This window comes from Candoia aspera, chromosome 13 (genome assembly GCF_035149785.1).
Source record: "Candoia aspera isolate rCanAsp1 chromosome 13, rCanAsp1.hap2, whole genome shotgun sequence".
In the NCBI taxonomy this organism is placed as follows: Eukaryota; Metazoa; Chordata; class Lepidosauria; order Squamata; family Boidae; genus Candoia; species Candoia aspera.
In genome coordinates, this window is record NC_086165.1 from 10,866,866 (window position 1) to 10,888,239 (window position 21,374).

General features: G+C 41.9%; 2 protein-coding genes across 2 annotated transcripts; both read right to left on the reverse strand.

The window, feature by feature from the left end:
* Positions 1-330: 330 nt before the first annotated feature.
* Positions 331-6,602, reverse strand: C13H15orf40 (chromosome 13 C15orf40 homolog). Its single transcript, XM_063314059.1, has 4 exons — positions 6,509-6,602; positions 4,561-4,687; positions 2,530-2,657; positions 331-1,128 (listed from the first exon to the last, which is right to left on the reverse strand). Exons 1-4 carry the CDS (start codon positions 6,593-6,595, stop codon positions 1,036-1,038), a joined length of 435 nt encoding a protein of 144 aa, XP_063170129.1. The 5' UTR covers positions 6,596-6,602; the 3' UTR covers positions 331-1,035.
* A 1,685-nt stretch (positions 6,603-8,287) lies between these two features.
* On the reverse strand, positions 8,288-18,063 carry BTBD1 (BTB domain containing 1). The gene is made up of 8 exons (XM_063314441.1): positions 17,651-18,063; positions 15,689-15,845; positions 14,118-14,223; positions 13,170-13,367; positions 11,869-12,061; positions 11,203-11,290; positions 9,306-9,452; positions 8,288-8,977 (listed from the first exon to the last, which is right to left on the reverse strand). The coding sequence occupies exons 1-8, from the start codon at positions 18,046-18,048 to the stop codon at positions 8,819-8,821; spliced, it is 1,446 nt and encodes a 481-aa protein (XP_063170511.1). The 5' UTR covers positions 18,049-18,063; the 3' UTR covers positions 8,288-8,818.
* Between the last annotated feature and the right edge of the window lie 3,311 nt (positions 18,064-21,374).

Here is a 21,374-nt window from a genome sequence, read left to right on the forward strand (position 1 = left end):
ACTTGGTTTAGTGGTTAAGGTGATGGGCTAGAAACCAGGAGACTGAGAGTTGTAGTCCCGCCTTAAGCATGAAAGCCGGCTGGGCAACCTTGGGCCAGTCCCTCTCTCTCAGCCCAAGAGCCAATCAGGCGTGGTAGGAGAGTTCTAGTCCTGCCTTAGGCATGAAAGCCAACAACAACATGAGAAGAGTGATCTAGGGGACTCCATTTCTAAACATATGATCACTGAACATTCTTCCTGAGGAACAAATGGGAGATGTAGGGGCAGGATGCTACAAAATCAGAATTCAGACCACTTTAAAACCCCTTCCCTAATTCAAGTGGGGAAGGCACACTATTGTTTCTTCCATGTGATGGGACCAAATAAGGGACCGACAGCCTATCAAATGCAAATATAAAACTTAGATGCATTTCCTGTATCAAAGAATACGAAGCTCAGAACTTGGTACAGGAATGGTGTAGAAAACAAAAACACTGATCCAAACATAAAATCAAAACAGAATTTTCAAATATTGTCCAAACACCAAGACCAACAATACTTTCTCAAGGTGAAAAATGGTGCCCTGCATTTCTTATTAACCTACAATTATCTCTGGTTACAGACATTGACAATAACCTGCAAATCCTGTTCACCAAAGATAGATGAAATATGTATCACGGCTAAATGATGCCTTTCTTACAGCACCTTTGATACAGTGAAAATGACTACTGCCTTCCAGACTAGCTAAACAAACATACTCCAAAAGAACCTAATTGAAAAAGGTCAAACGCTGATCCAAGTTGAGCCACGATTCTAGAGGGACTGATGAACGTCATCTTTGGGTCCCAGTGAGGTTCTCTCAGATATCACTGCACCTTGTATTATGATGCTAAAATAATCACACCTTTTTCTATATCTTAAATTAAGCTTTATAGCTGTCCATACACTCACAGTTGGGTTTTCCACCACTTGTATTTATGAGCTGTCATGTACCTAAATGTAGTCATTCTTTGCATCTGGAGAAACAACTTGTTAAGACATTGGTCATATGTAGCTTCAGCTGGAGATCTCTTTTCTCAGCTTCTCTAAAACGTCCTCTGGAGTCAGTGGTGCCAAAATTTTCACTACTTTTTCTCGAGATTTACTCCCCTATTTTAAAACACAAGCAGAGAAGTTTAGGGATTCCTCATGTCAGAATATCCCAGATATACGAGTATTCCACAAGCAGGTATTGTTTGTAATTTCTTGATTTTTTGGTTTTTTTTTAATCCTGCCTTTGTTTTTATAAATAACTCAAGGCAGGGAACATACCTAATACTCCTTCCTCCTCCTATTTTCCCCGCCACAACAACCCTGTTAGGTGAGCTGGGCTGAGAGAGAGGGATTAGCCCAAAGTCACCCAGCTGGCTTTCATGCCTATGGCGGCACTAGAACTCACTGCCTCCTGGTTTCTAGGCCAGCACCTTAACCACTAGACCAAACTGGCTCTCTTCATCAGTGAAAGAGGTGCACAGTATTAAAATATCAGTAATTTGGAACAATGCTGTCAAAAGAATTACGCTACAATCAAGGGCTATCGCGTGGGTACTTTTTAAATCTCTGTATGCTCCAAAAGGCTGCTCAAAAAATGGTAACCTAAATATAATTAAAGAGTTATATCACTTTCAAAGATGCTCAGACTCTGCTAATGCATTTGGCATTGTGGGTACTTAAGGCTTTAGTTAAGGATTGTGTTTCATATGCAATCTCTGCCTCTGTATATTGTTATACCTCTTCTTCATATGGCAATTTTGATTTGCTATTGGCTGTCTAGAGGGATCCTCCAATACTACACACAGTCCTAGTTTAATGTCCACTCATTCAGCGATTGCTTGAAGTTATGACAGCACCAAACGAGGGGGACTTATGACTGGTTCTCATACTTGCAGCCGTTGCAGCGTCCCACAGTCACGAGATTGCCATTTGCAACCTTTACTGCTGGCTTCCCATAAGCAAAGTCAATGAGGAAGCCAGGAGGAGGTAGCAAATGGCAATCACATGACTGTGGGACACTGCAACCACACAGGATTCACCTAATGATGGCAACTGAGACTACTAGAATTGCCATCGTAAGTTGGCACAGTCAACTTATGACTGCGTCACTTAGCAACGGAGTTCCCAGTGCCAATTATCCTCTAGAAGGATAAGGCAGAAATAAAAATATGTCACAGCAAGCCTAACATATGGCTCTATCTTACAACTTCCCATATAGAGCCTCTCAAATATACATTATTAGTCTTGCTTGTTCTCACAGACCTCTAGTTACCCAATGCCTAGTATTGAACAGTTTTCAAGGTTATAACTTTGAACTTCTCCCCTGTACTTTTAATTTCAAAAGTGCTCCCCATTATACCACCAGTTGATAGGCACCAAGTCGGCCAAGGGGGGAGAGGGGCAGTAATATAAATCTAATAAATAAAATAAAATAAATAAATAAATTTTTCCATTAACGCGCAGAAGATTCAAAAGCCCAAGCTGAGTCACACAAACAAGGGACAGAAGACACTGTACCTTCTCCAACACCACATCACTTTTCTTGACTTCAAGGACTTTAGAGAGGTAGCGACAGAGCTCCGTGTTGGCTTCCCCTTCAGATGGAGGTGCAGCAATGGCCACGCTTACCGCATCATTGGTCAGATCTGCAACAAGTATTTTAGGATGTAGCCATCACTTCTGTTAAACTCATACCCTAAAGTGCCTGTTTGGAATCTCATCCATGCATGTAACATCAACATTAGCTTACCTAAAATGTGGGTGGAGATATAACCAATATGCAAATGACAATTGTTTCTATTTCTCTTCTTTAAAGATTACTTTAGAGGCAGCAGTGGAAGTGCTAACCCAGACTATGATTCTGGTAGAAAGCTGGAGGAGACTAATATCCTGATCTCAACCTAGATAAAAATGAAGAGGCTGCTAGGGAGTGGTTTGAAGGACTCTGTTTCTGGGGTCCATTCTATCTTGGATGGATTGCTCCTGCTCTGAAGAAATGGGTCTGTTGTCTAGACATATTCCAAGATCCTCTTGAAGACTGGAGTCATGATTCATCTATGACAAAAGTCTTGTTCAGGTGTTACCTTCCTGCATTCTATCCAACGTGCAAGAAACTGTCACAGCTCTCTCATAATTGTACGGGCATGTAAATGAAGAGTTGGTCTCTAAGCATACAGTGTGGCTACCTGCAGCAGAAAGACTGGCTTAACAAGCCATTTGGAACCACGTACTGGAGGGTTCCAGCTGACCTGGAAGCAACTGCATGTGTATGAAGACCCCTCATTGCAGACAACCACAATGTAAGCAAGGAGACCATCTTTTCCCTTATATCATCAGTGGTATAAGGGGAAGAGGGCCTGCTCTGTCTACTGCACCCATGGGATTGAACATGCAAAGATACACTTGAACAGGGCTACGCTGAGCCTTTGGTTGGGCTTGTGTCCCAGCTGCATTCTTCTCCGGACAAAAATAGACTACTTTAAAGACCTGGACTCTGATAATCCAAAGGTTAAAGTACCATAATGATTTCTATGCTGGGCTTCCTCTGCTTACTAACCACATTATCCTAAATTGCTATTTTTGGATTATGACTGCAAATCCCTTATGTATTGGCTGGCAATCCATCTCCATCTCCAGAGCCAAACCAAACTGCTTATTTGAGATTTAAAGACACAGCTAGGGACTAGCCAATCTAAACGATCCCCACTCTCTAAAATGCCTGGTATAAAGACAGACCAACATCAGGATCTGCTTCAAGTGTCTCTATTAACTGAAGTGGAACGGCTCCAGCAAAAACTCTTCTATAGCTATTTACGCAATAAGCAAAGGCCTTGTTACTTTTCCAAACTATTTGGATTTGTTTCTTCCCGTTTGTGGCATTTACCATTGTGCTGCTTTCTTCAGATCTGTGTGTTTCCTTCCACATCTATTTCTCTTCTAAAAAAGCAGGGGGCAGAACTCTTTTAGTATTTTTCTACATGTTCTAGAACTTGGCATGGTTCTAGAGTAGCATGCTCTCCTTTCTGCTCTAGACTGCAGTCTTTTACTATCTGAGGGGAGAAGCCATGAGAATAGATGGATCTGGAGAAAAACTGTTGAGTGCAGTACAGAGTCTCCGTAGCCTTTTCAGGTTAGTGCAGTGTTTTTCAACCTTACCAACTTTAATATGTGTGGACTCCAACTCCCAAAATCCCCCAGCCAGCAGTTAAAGCTGCCAAGGTTGAAAAACACTGGGTTAGTGGATACGTTTGGAATTTTAATAGCATATTATGGGAGTGCACACAGAACAGTTGCTAAGATGGGTGTGGACAGTTACCAACACCCATATCCCAGGAAGCAAACAAAGTACTGGTTGCAGACACTGCCCTCTGATTTTCCAAGAAGGTCCCTCCAATCACCAACCAATTGCCCTGAATTCAAATCACACACAGACTACAAAAGCCGCAAGCCAACCCCACTCCCGAACCATTTCACTGTGGAAGCTTTGTTGGGGCGAAACTTCTGCAAAAAACCCATCAATGCTGCATATGTACTTATGCTCCAGCTTACCTGTTACAGCATTTTGTTTAGATCCTGGTTTGGCATGAACAGAGATAATAACAGAGCCACTTTTATCAGTTGCCACAGGAACTGGAGGAACAGAAGGCTTTACTAAGTCTTTAGTCTGTGCTTTCCCCTTAAATCAAAACACAAAAAACAGTACCATCAATCTGAAGATAGAAGCAACTGTATCGAAATAATAAATTATTTAAAATAATTGCATGTGTGCATATATATTCCCCCGGAAGTTTCAATGCAATTTTATCATTCCATCAAAGCTGATCAAAATAAGGAGGGTAAAAAAGGCCTACAATCATCTTCCCCAGCCAACATCACCACTCAGAAGAGTCAAGCCACCTGCAAGAGGCAAGATACAACCCTGGGGCTTTCAACTCCACATCACACTGCCATAGTTTGTACTAACTCAAGCAAGGTGTAACTTACACACGCATAGTTGGGAATGCTCCACAGAGCCCCAGGCATGCTACAGAAAGCACAAACTGGCTTGGGTTACAAGGCTAAAATCCTCTGCATGCCCACCTGGAAGCATTTCATACAGCAAGACTTGATGAATAAATAAGATTTTTAACCTAACAGCGCTACGGGATAACACAAAGAGGCACCTTTATTGTGCACAAACGATCTTGGAGGAAATTCCAATTGTCTCTCTTTTTTTTTTTCCTTCTGCACACTTCTGGGTTATGGATCCCCCATCCTAAAACATGGTATGAACCAGAAGGTGCTATTGAAATTCCAATCCTCTATGGATGTAAAAAGATCTCTCTCTCTCTGAAAAAAAGCCTGCCTATAATTTGCCCAGAAAATTAGGACTTATCCATTTAATTTATGGCCAAAATCATCAGGAAGGGCTTCAGTGGACTGCGATTCTCCACTTATTCACTGCCAGGGCTGTTTGATCATGGAGAAAATCAATCTATGGGGTGGCTAGGAGTCAAAAGCTACATAATGACACATAATTACAGTGACCATATTTTCTTGGAAAAAAATAAAGGACAAACCTGAAAAAGGAGCAAATCTGAAAGAGATTCTTAGGGATAAAAAAACTGCTTATGTTTATAGCTTTGGTTTACAAAGGAAAATTCAAGACCAAAACAAAGAAAATAATTAAATCAAAGTAAATAAATCTAAAGGACAGCTTTCTGAAATAAAGGACTGTCCTTTATAATAAAGGGTGTATGGCCACTATACACATATCAGTCTTTCTTTAATATAAATTTTATTAAAAGTTTTTAAAGAAGATAAAGCTAACACTAATACAGAATAAAGAAAACAGAGGAAAAGACAGAAAAAAGTGCAGGAAAAAGAGATAAAAAGAAATAGAGAGCAGCAGCTTCCAATTTCCTTTGCAACAAATACAGGTATAATTACAAAATTATCTCTTACCCTATGGTTACCAAAAAAAAAAAGCTCACTGTTATCTATTTTTTTCCCTTAACATCAAAACCACAAATCCTAAGTGCATTTTTTTCTGCTTCATGCAAAGGGTCTATAAGGGGTTTCCATTTATGTCTGTAAACCCTTTATAGATTTTTTTTGCATTTATGACGGTACACATAATCAGTCACTCGATCAATCAATCACTGTCGTTTGAGCAGAGAAGCCCGAAGCCACCTTTTCAGTTCCCACGGAAAACGGGGCGCCCCGCAGAACCACAAACGCCCAGCAGGAGCCGAGGCTGCCTCCCGCCGTGGGATCGGAGCCCTCGATTAGCCCAAGGGACCGTCCTCCCCACGGGGACGGATTCTGCTCCCCTGCGCTTCATCCAGGCTGAGTCTCTCCCAGGCCGCAAGAGACGCGCCTCAGGGGGTGCCGGACTACAACTCCCATCACCCCCGCCAAGGGGGCGGCGGGTGGGCAAGGCGGGCGGCTTATAGTTCAAACGCGTGCTCGAGGCTGACAGCCTCTTCAGCGGCGCCCAACCTTCCCCGGGCCTAACCTTCCGGGGCATGGCAAGTCCCCGTCCCGCGGCAGCCCAAACCGGAAGCCCTGAACGACGGAAAGCGGGAAGAGCCCGACCCAGCATCGCGGGATCTGCGTCACTTCCGCCTTCTCTTTCCGGTCGCCTCTTCTCCTAGAGATAGAAGAAAGTGTAGAGGCGCGTCCCGGACAGTTTCTAGCAAAAGCTAGAGAGGAAGCCGAGAGGTTGTAAAAGCACGATTGGAGACCAAGGTGGGACGGGTGTCTAACTCGGCCGTTTTTTAATTTTTTTTCTACTAGGGAAAGCAGGTCGAGCTTCTCAGTGTTTTGGCATGTTCACACAACATATAGGAACATTTGAAAACCTAGCAGCAAATTTACAAAACTCACTCTATAATTGAGTAGTTCTAACTTAAATAGGGAGAGATTAGTTTAGGATGGTGCAGACAGCGCCCATTGGCTTAGTTCATGGCTGGCTGGGGAATTCTGGGAGTTGAAGTCCACACATCTTGAAAGTTGCCAAGTTTGAGAAAGGCTGGATTAGTTGACATCTCAATGTGTTGTGCAAACTGAAAAAAAAATACATTGCCTCCTAGTTGAGTGTGTTGGGTGATGGCATCCTAACCTGTCAATAAAAAAGAAACCCATCCATTCATATATACTGTATAGTCCTTAAATAATAGCGTTGACTCAATCCACTGAAGATCTGCCCATTCAACCATCTGCAGTGTTTTAAGTAGCCTTCTGCAAGAATGTCCTGTGTGTTAAGACCACAATGCCCATCATCCCTAGCCAGTGGGAGATGCAATCCAACACACACAGTGTAAGGCACCACGCTGCTTTACGTGCTGTGTGTCTGGGGAAAACTACAGCCAGAATTTCAATACATCCACAGGTATACTGGGGCCTGTGTATATGCTTAGTAACTTTATTTTATTGTTTCTTCAATCATGTATTTTAGTGCTTCTGAATCTAGTTATATACCACCTATCAGAAAACCCTTTGACAGCGCAAAATTAATTTTATTCTGTAAGGTTTTTCAGGCAGACTGAGACTTAAGGCCTTAAGATTACATAAACTGGTAAGTTTAAAGCAAAATTTGAACCACAATTATCCCAATCCCAAACAATCCTCTAATACACCAAGAGAAGCCTTGCTGAGACTTCCTTCTGAATAGACCTGTAAAGGTAGTCCTTGCTTAATGACCACAATTGGGACCAGAATTTTCATTGCTAAGCGAAACGGTCATTAAGCAAATCTGACCTGATTCCACCACCTTTTTTTTGCGGTGGTGGTGAAACGAATCACAGCAGGTGTTAAGCAACTCACATGGTTGTTAAGTGAATCATGCAGTCCCCCACTGATTTTGCTTGCCAGAAGCCAGCCAGGAAGGTTGAAAATGGCGATCACGTGACCACAGACAATCACAAATGCAAACCAGTTGCCAAGTGCCCAAATCGTGATCGCATGACTGTGGGGACACTGCAGCAGTTGTAAGTGTGAGGACTGGTTTAAGTCTGAACCATCACTAAATGAATGGTTGTTAAGTGAGGACTACCTTTATAAATTGCATTACCACTAACCTTCCCCCACAAAGATAATTTGCCATTTGAGAAAACCAGGACTTGAGTACACAGTACTAATTCATAGTTCTCTGAAATTTGCCCCATTTCCTTAAAAACTGCATTCTGTAGGCTGCTGAAAACTTTACTTTTTCTGTATTTACTACACCAAGGACTGCTTCTTTACAAATTGAAAGTATTCAAGAACATCGTTAAGTATTCAAAAAGAAACGTGATTTCATCCACATTTCACTTTATAGTTAAAGAATAGCTTCGTACAACTGACCTCCGAATAACATTTCTTCCAGTACACAACAAAACTAGTTAAGTTTATATACATGTATTGAGTACAATTACAGATGAATTTGTATCATCTTAATTTTGCTTCGTGGTTAGTTTCAAGAATGACAATTCAGTTGAACGTGTTGCACTGTACAGAACAATCACAACATCCACAGATATATAATCTGCAGCAAGTGTATTTCAGGGGGAAAAAATGCTCTTTCCCAGCTTCCAGATTATGGGCAGCATATTTAAAATGACCGTGTTAAGTATTTATGTACAGGTAAGAATATTTTAGTTCAAGAAAGTTTGGCTGTGTATCATCATTGCAAGTAGAGAATACTAGTGCTTAGTACCTTCCATGTACAATACTTCAGTTTTATAACACATCTGAGATTATGTATTTACAAAATTTCACAGTATTTCATGTTTCCCTTCTGTTCATTTTCAAAGCAATTTTTTTGCTCCATCTCAGTTTTCTGAAATTACGTATAAAATATAATTTCCGGTATTTGTCCATCTTCTATCGATGTTCCATTGTTGTTACCTGGTGAGCTAAAAAAGAAAAAGCAGGTTTTGCTTGAAGTTGGAGATTCATGGATCACTTTCTTCAATCCCTTGGTGCCATAATGAGAATCGGGGCCCTGAACAGAAACATAAATTAATTATTCTTGCACCCTTCATATTTTGTGATAAGTAATAAACTTGGAATGCATACTAAGCTATGATAAATGCTAAGCAAAGCATTATGATTTTATAGGAGATATGCTATAGCAAACAGAACCGCCCAGAGTCCCTCCTTGGAGGGGAGACGGGCAGTGATAGAAATTTGATAAATAAATAAAAATAAATAAACAAACTTGATTTTAAAGAAGCAGTTCCTGGATTATTAGTAATAGTAGTAGATCTTCACATCATTTGTTCCTTGCTTTATAGTTAGACTGTTTTCCACAATTTCAAAAAGTGTCTCACTTTCAAGGTTGCACAAGCAGTGTAACACACAGTCGGCAAAATCTCTATTGGTTCTTTGAACATAACTCTGAAGGTGCTGGCAGTTCCATCACAGCTAAATCCAGTGTCATTTTGTCCTAGAGTCTGATTTTTCTCATATTCAATTATCTGTAGGAAGAAAGCAGTGGAAGATTTTTTTTTTTGTGAGAACGTATTTTCTAAGCCTTTCATTAAGAGAAATGCAGCCGGAACATTGCCATTAAAGTCTACCATGAAAGGCTATTCATCTCATCCAGTTCCCAACCCAAACCTTAGTCTGAGGCTCTAACGAACAAAGCTTTCACAAATCATCATGGTGAAATTGGGCCCTTAATTGGAATTTGTGATTAATGGACTTGCTTACAAAGCAGGCACACTTAATTCTTTGGAGCCAATGGGCACATCTGGAATGCCTCTGGGGTCTTGTGGGTTCCCAGTAACATTCTAGAAAGTAAATATTATCACTTGAAGCTAATACTTCGCTCCTTTGGGGGGAGATGGGTGGTGATAAAATTCGATAAATAAATAAAAATAAAATAAAATATAAGCTTCATTTTTTTTTAACAATAAATTTGATAAGGCAGGGAGCTAGACAAGCACCAAGGAATGAGTTGGTGGGGACATCTGCTCCTAACCAATATTGGGAGAATAATACTAGCTCTTGCTATAGCAGTTGGCAACACCTTGGCTGATCTCAATTAACAGCACACACCATTTTTGTACTGTTGCCAAAAAACTACACAGAGGTATAGCTCAATCTGAAGGAACATTGACCTCCCCTTTTATGCTAGCTATTTACTATTTCTGGGCACAACTCACAATGTTTACTAGTCACTTTAGAAATTCTCTAGCTATCTCCATCCCAGACAGCAACCAAGGAGAAACCATACACATGACAGAGCACAACACTTGTCTTTATTCTGATCACTGACATGCTGTTTGATTGCTTTTAATAGCAGCTGTTGATTCAATTCTTTGCATGTTATTTCATATACGTTGGTAGATTAAAACAACTCAAATTTGTATCATGTTATTTGCAACACGGCTATACATCACCCTGAGTGATATATTCTCAAGTGAAGGTAAGGCTGTGATTTAATTAACATAATATGGGATATTGCTTCTATCAAGAGTCAGGTTTAAAAACTTGCTAACTTCCCTGTAATTATGGAGATAATACATTTCTAATTAGTTCAAGCAAACAACTTTATTGCCATCACAGACCAAAATTAAAGCAAAAATATCCAATCCTTGTTCCCTGGCTGTAAAGCAACTACAAATTGATCATTTACACTTTAAGAAACTATGACTTTGAAAGAAGTTCATCTCTAGATGCACAGTTGTATTTTAAATCCTCTATGAATTTAAATCTGCTCCACCCGGTTGTAAAGCACTGTATATGAATTCTTTGATTAGAGCATGGAAAATGTTCCAAGGTCAAAATGAACTTGTTTCAAAGCCAGATCCTTCCAGTACTTGTAGAATGGCCCATTCAGGGATCACACATGTTGACAGTGAAGCATTTGTACACCTCCACGCTTAAGAAATATGTATTCCTCTTTAGAACACCCACCTACTTTTTAATAGTAATATTAAATTAATATTTCCACTGCTTAAATATTTATCTCCCATTAAAATAACTGTGTAGCAATATTTGAAACAGAGGTCTTTTCCCAGAGTCCTCTTAACCTGACATCCTAAGTGATACAGCATTAATAGAATATTAATGCACTGATGATGTTACCTAGTTGGTAATGAAACGTCTGCAAGCAAACCACCAAGCTCAGAGAGCACCAAGGACCCCACATTAATAGAATATCCCTGATCTTCAGTTCAATGAAAACGAGTCACTCATTATAAACTTGAAAAACAACTGTACCTGTATATTAACTTGATAATCAGTGGGTCCATGAATAGAGCCATATAATCCAAATCCCACAATTGAAATTCTTCTATTAACTGTGAACCTTAAAAAAAGAGAAAAAAGTAGACTATTACCTGAAGCCGTTATTTCACCAAACTAGAAGCTATTTTTTCATCTGCGGATAGCTCGTTTCAGTTGCAAACATATGGACAATTTATCGACTTAATCAGAGTACCATTTTCTAGAGGAAATTTTTCTAATCTTACCACGAGTCGTAAGAAAAACCCTCTATTCCACAGCCCAATGTATGGGCTAAAAACTAATCTAATGCCACTTTAGATAAGCTGGCCTACCCTTGCATCATGGATGAAGGGTAACAACTTTTCTGCTAAGTTCAGTGCTTAGCCAATATGCACTCAACTTGTTTCAGTGCTTCTGTGCTGTTTGATAGATATGTGGCCTTTTAAGCGTTATTCTGAATGTTTTATTGCTTTTATTATAGTGTATCTATTATAGCGTATTTATGGGCTACCACGGAATCCACCAGATGTAAGGGAGAAAAGTAATGTATTTGCTTTCAGAGCAGACCCTAAGTTTCTTGCTGTGTGGTATTCTGGAAACCTCTCCTCCCCAACCGCTCAACAACTGACTGTCATATTACTAAAAACATGTGACCATTACCTGATTCGATCACTTGTTCCACTGTAACCCCAGCGACTCTCCACTTGTTGGAATCTATTTATGCTGCACTCCTTCCCTCTAAGACAGCATCTTGGTCGGTCAATATAGTCAACTCTAGGTTTAGGGTTGACTGTAAAATGCAGAAAGAGATTTACTACCTCCCGATCTGACAAAATTCCAGATTGAGCAGGACCTGGAAAAAATGGGAATGGAACTGAGCCGAACATATTGTGCACCAGGAGGACGACTGAAAAATAAAAACAAAACCCTCTAGAGACCAGCCTATTGATACATTTACCCCACTCCTAGATTATAGCTGTTCAACAGCGATTAAATAATCTGGCCCTGGAAGCGGGGTAAAAAACCATTCATATAATCTTTATAGGGAATCTGACAAGAAAAAAAGATGGTATTCAGACAGTTTGTGGTTTATGCTGGCTATCTGTCAGCATAAGCTGTGAAGCTTTCTACGACAATAAGGAATACATACATATAAAGTAGTGCCTTGCCTAAATATGACAAAACAGGCTGGTTATCCATCAAAAGTTAACCTAACAAAATTAATATACAAGGGCAAAAGCAATTAATTAATTAATCAGCAATTAATTCTTTTCCAGGGTCCATTAATTAAATGTTCATGTTGCTAAGCTTTCCACCAGCAACAGAATTAAAGGATTTTAAAAAATGACCCAGCCGCTTTGTATAGTGCAGTCTCTTTCAACATATACAACAAGCACCATTAAGTTAGAATGTGAAATGCAAAGCAGAGTGTCATATGGCCACGAAGCTCAACACGTGTTCGATTAAATGTTGGTTTTATAAAACCTCACAAGATCAAATAAATATGCTGATACTCAAATCACTGTTCTTAGTGCTGCAGACAAATATTACAAATGAATGTAACATTTTATGTGAGGTCATCTGATTTATATTCCGTATGTGGCCAGTATTCCCCATGTGGCATTGCTAAATTCTAAAAGTAACATCCTACCCAAAGGATTCTGAATTAAATGGAACACACTTGTCTGTGAATAAGGCCCAATGCTTATTTTGAAGCAAGACTATTTGGGATTTCATTGCAGGATTATCACAAAATTGCTGGAGTGCTGAACTGTTTAAGGAGGAGTCAAAACGTGCTAGAATTTGGCTTGCTTTTTAAACATCATCAGTGACTACATTGCCCGAAAGAGAGATAAAATTAGGTCCTTTCTAGTAAGAATGCATATGATAGAAGCATTAACAGGCTTTTCTATTTAACTTTTGTGTAGCTTTTACAACAACAAAGCCAATCATAAAGTTACCTGCTGCAAACTCCTCAATTGTCATGAGTGGAAAGCGGATTAAAGAGAGAGCTTTGCCGAGTACTTTCTGCTTATTTGCAGAGGTGACAGGTAGCTGTTGCCTTTGACATTCAGCTTCAGCCCAACGAACAACAGCTCCAAAGAGCCTACTCTCTCGAATGCTGAGAGTATCTCTTTCCAGTACTGCACACAGTGTGTCTGAGGAAAAAGATTAAGTTAATTGCACACTTCTGCATAGGTCAAATAAGATTGCCTTACATGTAGTCTGACTTCAGGACAGATTCCAGCTAAACTGGTCTGGACAGCCTTTCCTTCCATTGTGAAGACAACACAGGAATCATCTTCTAATGGCAAACCACTTCTGCATGCTGAAGAATGAACCAGAACGGCCGTGGCATAAAACTAATTCTAAGTAAACACCCCACACTAAATTAGTTTGATATTGCTGTAATCCTATTCACACCTTACTGAAAAATTAATTCAGTAGTAATTCAGCCAGAATCATTAAATGTAAAGTCATACAATTAGAAAGTCAGCACAGGACAATGCTGCAAAGCCTAATGGACAAACAGGCTAACCTGCTAAACAAAGAGGCAACATCTTAGCAAATCTCTTACTGATGGGAGGTCTACATGAAAAGTTGGCTTTTTTTTTTTTTTTACAGGGAAATCAGTACTCTTCAGATGCTGTGGGATTACAATTCCCATCACTGATCAGGATTGATGGGAGTTGTAAACCAACGTCATCTGAATGGCCACAGATTGCTAATCCTTAGTTTAATTCAGTGTTTCTCAACCTTGGCAACTCTAAGAGGTGTGGACTTCAACTCCCAGAAGCAAGCTGGCTGGGGAATTCTGGGAATTGAAGTCCACACCTCCTAAAGTTGCCAAGGTTGAGAAACACTGGTTTAATTCCTCTAAAGAATATTCATGTTTAGGAGCTACTTACCTATATCAATATCTGTAAAGCCTTCTGCACTTATTGCATCCATAGTACTTTTGTCTATCGTGTCAAGACAGAGACTGGCCAGTTGGGGTTCATCAAATAAACGAGCCTATCCAAAAACATTTGTTCAGAATTACACTATTTTCAGCTTACAGCTAACAGAAATGTTTTCAACATTAAATAATAAAAGTCATGGTTATTTTTTAACTGAAGGAAACTCAAGAAAAGTTTGCTGCTTTTAAGGAATTTTTAAAGCAGTAATTTAAAAACAAACACTCCTTCCCCAATCCCTCCCAGATTTAGCCGTTAATACAAGAGAGAAGTACTGAATAATAAGAAATAAGGGACTAAGAATGTAACCTACTTCTACTGTATTTAACTACAATTAGGCACAAGCTCTGGAATACATATTTCAAATTAAGTCCCACTTCAAGTCTGATAGAATTGGATATAAGTTGCAATCTTGTTTCAGAAAGTATTTGATAATCAGTCTCCAAGACTGGTTTAAAGTTCAGAAGCAGTTACATTTGATTTTCAAACATTAGTTGATCCACAACTTCCCTGAAGACAGAAGGCATTTTATCATCACTTTTCAAAATTATGATAATGAAGTATATAAACTAATAATTACTGACTAACGATATATTTCATCATCCTGAAGTCTTCAGTTTAGATGCAACTATTAAGATATGGTTTGACTAGAAGAGGAAATAAACTCATCTGATCTATCCAACCTCATACATAAACTCCTCAAGGCCATTCCAATACATATTATTTCTAACTAATTAATTAGCGAATCATAGCTTTAGAAGGGGTTATTGAGTACAGCCTCCCAGCTCAATGCAGCTTGAACTGGAATCTGATGGTTGTTCCATCTCTCCATGAAAATAGATAAGGAGAGTTCACCATACCCTAGGTAATTAATTCCACCCATAGGTGATCACCTACACTCCCAAGATTATTTTCATGTGTGTTATTACTAATCTAGCTGTCCCCATCCTATACTTGTGTGTTTGATTTCTTTTTTCTAAATTAAGAACTTAATACCTTTCTCTGTTAAATGTTATTGTATTATTTCTCACTTCTGTTATCAAAATTATTTTGAATTATTTTTCTGTCTTCTAGAACTTTAAGGATCCTGCTCAATTTTTGTGTCACTGGGAAATCTAATAAGCATCACTTCCAAGTCATTAATGAAAAGACTGAAGAATACGAGGCCTGGGACTGAACCCTGTAACCCCACTCAATGCCTCCCTCAAGTTTAGTGAGGATGTAGTTTTCAAGCCTACTGTAGATCACCTAGAAGACATGTCATCCAGTTCATATTTAACTACCATGCTAACCATAATGTCATGAATATTTTAAGCAGTTGTGAAGATGATACATTTTGATATCAGTAAAGCATCTGGAAATCTACTAAGGGAGTGATCTGATTAAAACAAAGACCCCAGGTTAAGAACAGAAGTTTGTTCAGATCATTGCCATGCTAAGATACAACCCATCTAGCCCTGGAGGTTTGAATTCAGTAAAAAGTTATTAAATACACATCTCCAACACAATGGTTAGATGGTTACCTGAGTAAGCAGCATAAAAGCATTATCTGCCCGAAGGTGCTTAGTGAGAAATTCTACACAATGAGCTTCCAGGGCAGGGACAGCATACTTCTTAGCTGTATAGAGAGTGGTCATAACAGTTTCAGGACCAATCTGAACTTCATCTGAATATAAAAATCTAGAAATCAAAGAAGATAAATTTAAGAGGACTACCTGATGCATGCTTATTAATGCCACTCTGTCTAAATAGCTTCTTTATACTCTTCATTTAGTAACACAAAGCTGAGTTTGCAATATACATGCAAAACAAACCTTCCATTAACCAAAAAGGCAATCAATCATTTTCCCAACTCAAAAAAAGTTAGAGATGGCCTCTGGGTGCCTAACACAACAAGAGATACTGCATTCCTAGAAGTCCAATTCAAAATGCCCTTTTCTACCTTATCAAGTTCAAATATTTTGACTTGGATCTCGCACACCCAAGACTCTACTTCAAAATCTCCAATAATCCATTTTATTCAGCAGCAAATGGGATGCATAACCTACTTTCTGCTAGCCCACAATTTCACCAAGAGACACATTCTGTTTTCAGAACATGCGTGTGACAGCATTTTATACAACAAATGGAAGCAGTCATTCAAAAATCTCTTATGTACATTCAAGAGGACCTTTTAAACTCATCCTGATTTCCTGACAACAGGCATCATTCACATTACCACCACTGCAAATACCAGTCTCCTAAGAGCAAGCAAAGGTCCTTTTTGAGAAAGTTGATGGCCCAATGCACGTTGATACCTTTGTGCCAACCCAGCTATCCCGGTTTATCCCTCACCGTGGATGGCTTAGAGCAGTGGTTCTTCAACTGTTTCACCCAATTACCACTTTGGAGTCCTTGATGCTCCCTGTGCTTGCTTGCTTGTTTGCTTGCAGACGTTTCCTTGCCCAAATAAGTGGGTGCCATCTTCCTCAGTGCCATCAGATCAGTGCCATTATCAGCACTGATGATGTTACCTATCTGGGTAATGAAACATCTGCAAACAAACCACCAAGCACAGGGAGCACCAAAAACTCCACACTTAACCCTGAGCTACATATATTCTCTCCTACTGAAATTACCCGCCCCTTTTCTTTTAGATTTTTTAATATCCTGCCTTTATTATTTTTATAAATAACTCAACACTGGGAAGATACCTAATACTACTTCTTCCTCCTCTTTTCCCCACAACAACAACCCTGTGAGGTGAGTTGGGCTGAGAGAGGGGGACTGGCCCAAGGTCACCCAGCCAGTTTTCGTGCCTAAGGCGGGACTAGAACTCACCATCTCTCGGTTTCTAGCCTAGTGCCTCAACCACCAGACCAAACTGGCCTCAAATTATTATGGTCAGTATTATTAGATTTATATCCCACCTTTTTAGTAGTAACTCAAGGCTGCGGACATACCTAATTTGCCCGCCTCCTATTTTCTCCACAACAACCCTCTGAGGTGGGTTGGCCTGAGAGAGAGGAACTGGCCCCAAGTCACCCAGGGGGCCTTCCATGACTAAGGCAGGATTAGAATTTACCCTCTCCTGGTTTCTAGACTGGCACTTCACCACACTGGCTCTTTCTATATCTCTATATCTCAAATCTTTATTAAGGCCAGCATATATCTCTATATAAATCATGTCATTAAGCCCCCCACCAAAAAAACGCCAAATCAAATCTTTGCCACGGCCATAGATCAAAATACATCTCTCTATACATCATGTCATTCCCTCCCCCTCAAAAACAGGATTTGTGGCTTGATCCGAGGGCCTCAGCAGCAGCCCTAAACTGGATCGACTCCCAAAACTAGAGCTGCACTTAAAAATTGCTCCCCTACCCCCAGGTTATGCCCCAGGTACCCCTCGGGGGCAACCCCTCCCCCCGGTTAAGGTCGCCCGGCCGGGGAGGCGACCAGGCGCAGCTCCCACCCCTCGCGGCCGCCGCCCTCCCGCCTCGGACCTGAGCAGGGCCAGGAAGGCGGCGGGCTCCACGTCAGGCAGCTCGATCTCGGCCGAGGTGGTGGCCATCCCGCCGTTGAACATGGCGTCGAAGACGGCGCTGCCCGCGGCCAGCACGAAGCGGTGCGCGGGGATGCGCTGCTGGCCCGGCCCGGGCGCCCCTCCGCCGGCCCGCGGCCCGCCTTTGCCCACCACGAAGCGCACGTCGCTGAGCAGCTCGTTGGCGAAGAGGAAGGCGAAGCGCTCCCGCAGCGACCGCTTCGTGGCCTGCCAGTTGTACGCCGGCTCGCGCTGGACCACCACCGGCGGCGCGGGCGCCGGCACCCCCGCCGCGCCGGCCGGCCCCTCGCCCCCACCGGCGGCCGCCAACGCCGCCTCAAGGCCGCCCGCGGCCGCCATCGCCAGCCCTCCTCCGGCCCGCGCAGGCGCCCTATCGCCTCACAATCCGCCGGGCACCTCCCGGACTGCGTCTGCGCAGGCTTGGCGTCCCCGGGAAGCGAACGGGTGGCGCGGGGGCCCTTCGCCCCGCCCGCCGGCCCACACGGCCCAGCGGCGGCGAGCAGAGCGCCTGCGCGCGCATCTCCGCGGGCTCGCAGAGAGATAATAAGGAAGAGGAGTCGGCTGCAGCAAGCAAGCTCTTTTTGCCCGGGTGGGCGTGGCTGACCAAACACGCCCCTCTTTTCTCCTTCGGTGGAGAAAATCGCGGTGTGGATGGGAGGCGCCACGCCCCGACTAAGTTGCAAGGGAAAATGGGAAAAAATAAAGGACGAACCTGGAAAAGGGGCTATATGTATAACTTACCCTTGCCACTTGCGTAACTTACGCTACTTGCGCAACTTACGCCACTCGCGTAACTTACGCTATTTGCGTAACTTACGCCACTTGCGTAACTTGCGCTATTTGCGTAACTTACGCCACTTGCGTAACTTGCGCTATTTGCGTAACTTGCGCTATTTGCGTAACTTGCGCTATTTGCGTAACTTACGCCACTTGCGTGACTTGCGCTATTTGCGTAACTTACGCCACTTGCGTAACTTGCGCTATTTGCGTAACTTACGCCACTTGCGTAATTTGCGCTATTTGCGTAACTTACGCCACTTGCGTAACTTACGCTATTTGCGTAATTTACGCTACTTGCGCAAGTTACGCAAGTGGCGTAAGTTACGCTATTTGCGTGATTTACGCTATTTGCGTGACTTACGTTGCGTGACTTGCGCGATACTTACTTTACGGTAGATCCACAACATATCAACATATCAGTTCTCGTGAATGAATTATGTCTGGATGCATTCAGGTTGTAGTCCTAATACATGATGGTGGGAAAAGAGATGGAACCCATTATGGTTTAGCCACAGGGGGAAAGCTGAGAGAGTGTGGCTCATGTTAGTCACAGAATGCTGTCTGTTGCAGGTCCAGGGTCCATAAGAGAAACATAAAAAGATGTAGAGAAAGTCACTAAATGAATAGTGAGTCAGTAAGTGAGCCAAGCCAGTGATCTTATAAAGAGATGGTTTGCCCTTCTTTTTCTTATCTACATGCACAAAGTATGCTACCTGCAAGTACAGACAGGGATACGATTATTTAGTATTATTTATTTATTTTAACCTAGAACTTGGAAGGTGCCCAGTCCATCTCAGGCTTTAGGTGGCTTGCAACTGACAAAATAAAAAACAAAAACTCCAGATTGGCTAATGTCATCTCAGCCGAGACTGCCAGCTATCAGTCAGCAGCTGTCATGTTCACCGTTTCAATGTTCCTGGTACATCGTAACGTTTCGCATGTCATTTCCCTGATACGTGTTTGTTCTCGGGACTTCGGGGAGTTGTTATCTGTTGGCTGCTGGTTTGGAATGTGTTTGGAATGTGTTTGGGTTATCTCATGTGTTCAAGGTTACTTTCCCAGGATCAGTGGAAAACGGTTACCAGCACCTGGGGGGGGGGGGTTGCTACGGTCGGGCGAGGGGAGGGATTACGTTTTGAGCCGAGGGTTTTTAGTTTGTATTTGGCGCGCTTTTATTCATTCTCAGCTTTTTCTGTATTTGTATACTATTCTTTCAATAAATCAGATATCATTAAGTACCTGCTCGTGAGTCTGACTCTGTTAGGATAGGCAATCATTACAGCAGCTGCTTCTGTGCAAGGAGCAGCCTTTACCCTAAAGGCTTTTAAACATCCTTCCTAGGGTGTAATGGGAGGAGGTCAGGAAAGGAGGGTAGCGTATTCTAGAGCAAAAGGACTATGACAAAGAAGCTGGACTTCTGGGGTTTCACTCCTTCACATCTGGAAGGGAGGTGGATCCCCCATACATCCTTCTGTAGATGTATATCTATATAAACATACCTCCCAACCACATTTTTCACCAGGTTTGACCTCAGCCTGACCTAAACAGTGCAAATTCCACACCTTATGTGTCATCTATTGCAAACAAACTAAAAGGCAGATTTTTAGCACCATGACAACACCAAAGACCCAGAACCGTTGCATGTGCAAGTCTGCCTGCTGTCTCTGGGGCAAATGGCTGTAAAGGAAAAAGCAGGTCTGGCATCCATGTGTCAGAACCAGATTATCAGGCCCTCATGGCAGATTGCACAATTTATGAAGATGATGTGTGTCTCATGAGGCACTGTTGTAAATGACACAGATTCTATAGTTTGCACAATGTCATGATGCATGGGATGCCCGTCCTCCTCTGCCCTCCAGGTGCCCATAACCAAGTGCCTTAGGAAGTAATTTGCTTGGAGTGGCTAATACTCAGATAGGATGAGGAGAGCGGAGAGGCCAATGGAAGCTGCAAACTGTCCTTGTTTTAGCCAAATCAAGCACGGAAAGGCTAGGAAGGCTCAGCCCTGCTGCTAACCCATCCCTGGTTTTCTCTGAGTGGGTTGGGAGAAACCAACCAAGTGGCTTATTCAAGGCTTTTCTCCATGACCAAGTGAAGTACTCTGTACCCAACCTTCAGTCAGAAGAAAACTCGGGGCCAGACTGAGACTCAGTGAGGTCCTAAGCTATGAGATGCTCTATTTGGAGAGTGCTAACGGAATATGGCTGGGTCAGGGCTCAAGGCTTCAGAAAGTCATGATAGCAAGGTGTAAAAAACCACATGAACTTCACTTGCATTGTTGTGGCCACCATTTTGTTTTTGTTCTTTTACCATCTTGACTTTTTTGACCATACCCTGCAGATACCCCTGGGCTGGCTAAAAAATTGAACTTGTCAAGAATGTTTGCCAACAAACAAAAACTTTCTTGAAAGACTGGTTTTTTCTTTTCTTGCACTCTTCTGTTTTTGTCTTTGGGTTTATTATTATTATATTAATTTTTTCAATAAATATAATTTATGTATTTAATTTTTCTTCAGCAAAGGATCGTTACCTTGTCGTGGTGCTGGAGCTTGAGCACCTCGAGGTCAGACTAAATGCGATCCCTGGGGAAGGTAATGGCAACCACCCCAGTATTCTTGCCGTGAAAACTAAATGGATCAGTACAACCAGAGATATGTCGGTATACCATCGGAAGATGAGACCCCCAGGTCGGAAGATGGTCAAAATGCTACTGGGGAGGAACAGAGGATGAGCTCAACTAGCCCCAGACGTGATGACGCAGCTAGCTCAAAGCCAAAAGGACGGCTAGTGGCTGACGGTGCTGGTGGTGAATGGTGACTCCGATGTTCTAAGGATCAACACGCCATTGGAAGCTGGAATGTAAGATCTATGAGCCAGGGCAAATT

Excerpts from the sequence above, each read along its gene's own strand:
- BTBD1 (XM_063314441.1), bottom strand. The coding sequence starts at position 18,048 with ATGGCGGCCGCGGGCGGCCTTGAGGCGGCGTTGGCGGCCGCCGGTGGG. Across the intron at positions 13,368-14,117 it reads CTTTACAGATATTGATATAG|ACACACTGTGTGCAGTACTG; the intron begins GTAAGTAGCTCC and ends CTTTTTCCTCAG. Across the intron at positions 8,978-9,305 it reads CTGCTTGTGCAACCTTGAAA|GGCCCCGATTCTCATTATGG; the intron begins GTGAGACACTTT and ends GTTTCTGTTCAG.
- C13H15orf40 (XM_063314059.1), bottom strand. The coding sequence starts at position 6,595 with ATGCTGGGTCGGGCTCTTCCCGCTTTCCGTCGTTCAGGGCTTCCGGTT. Across the intron at positions 2,658-4,560 it reads TAAACAAAATGCTGTAACAG|ATCTGACCAATGATGCGGTA; the intron begins GTAAGCTGGAGC and ends TACTTGTTGCAG. Across the intron at positions 1,129-2,529 it reads GTGATGTGGTGTTGGAGAAG|GGGAGTAAATCTCGAGAAAA; the intron begins GTACAGTGTCTT and ends GTTTTAAAATAG.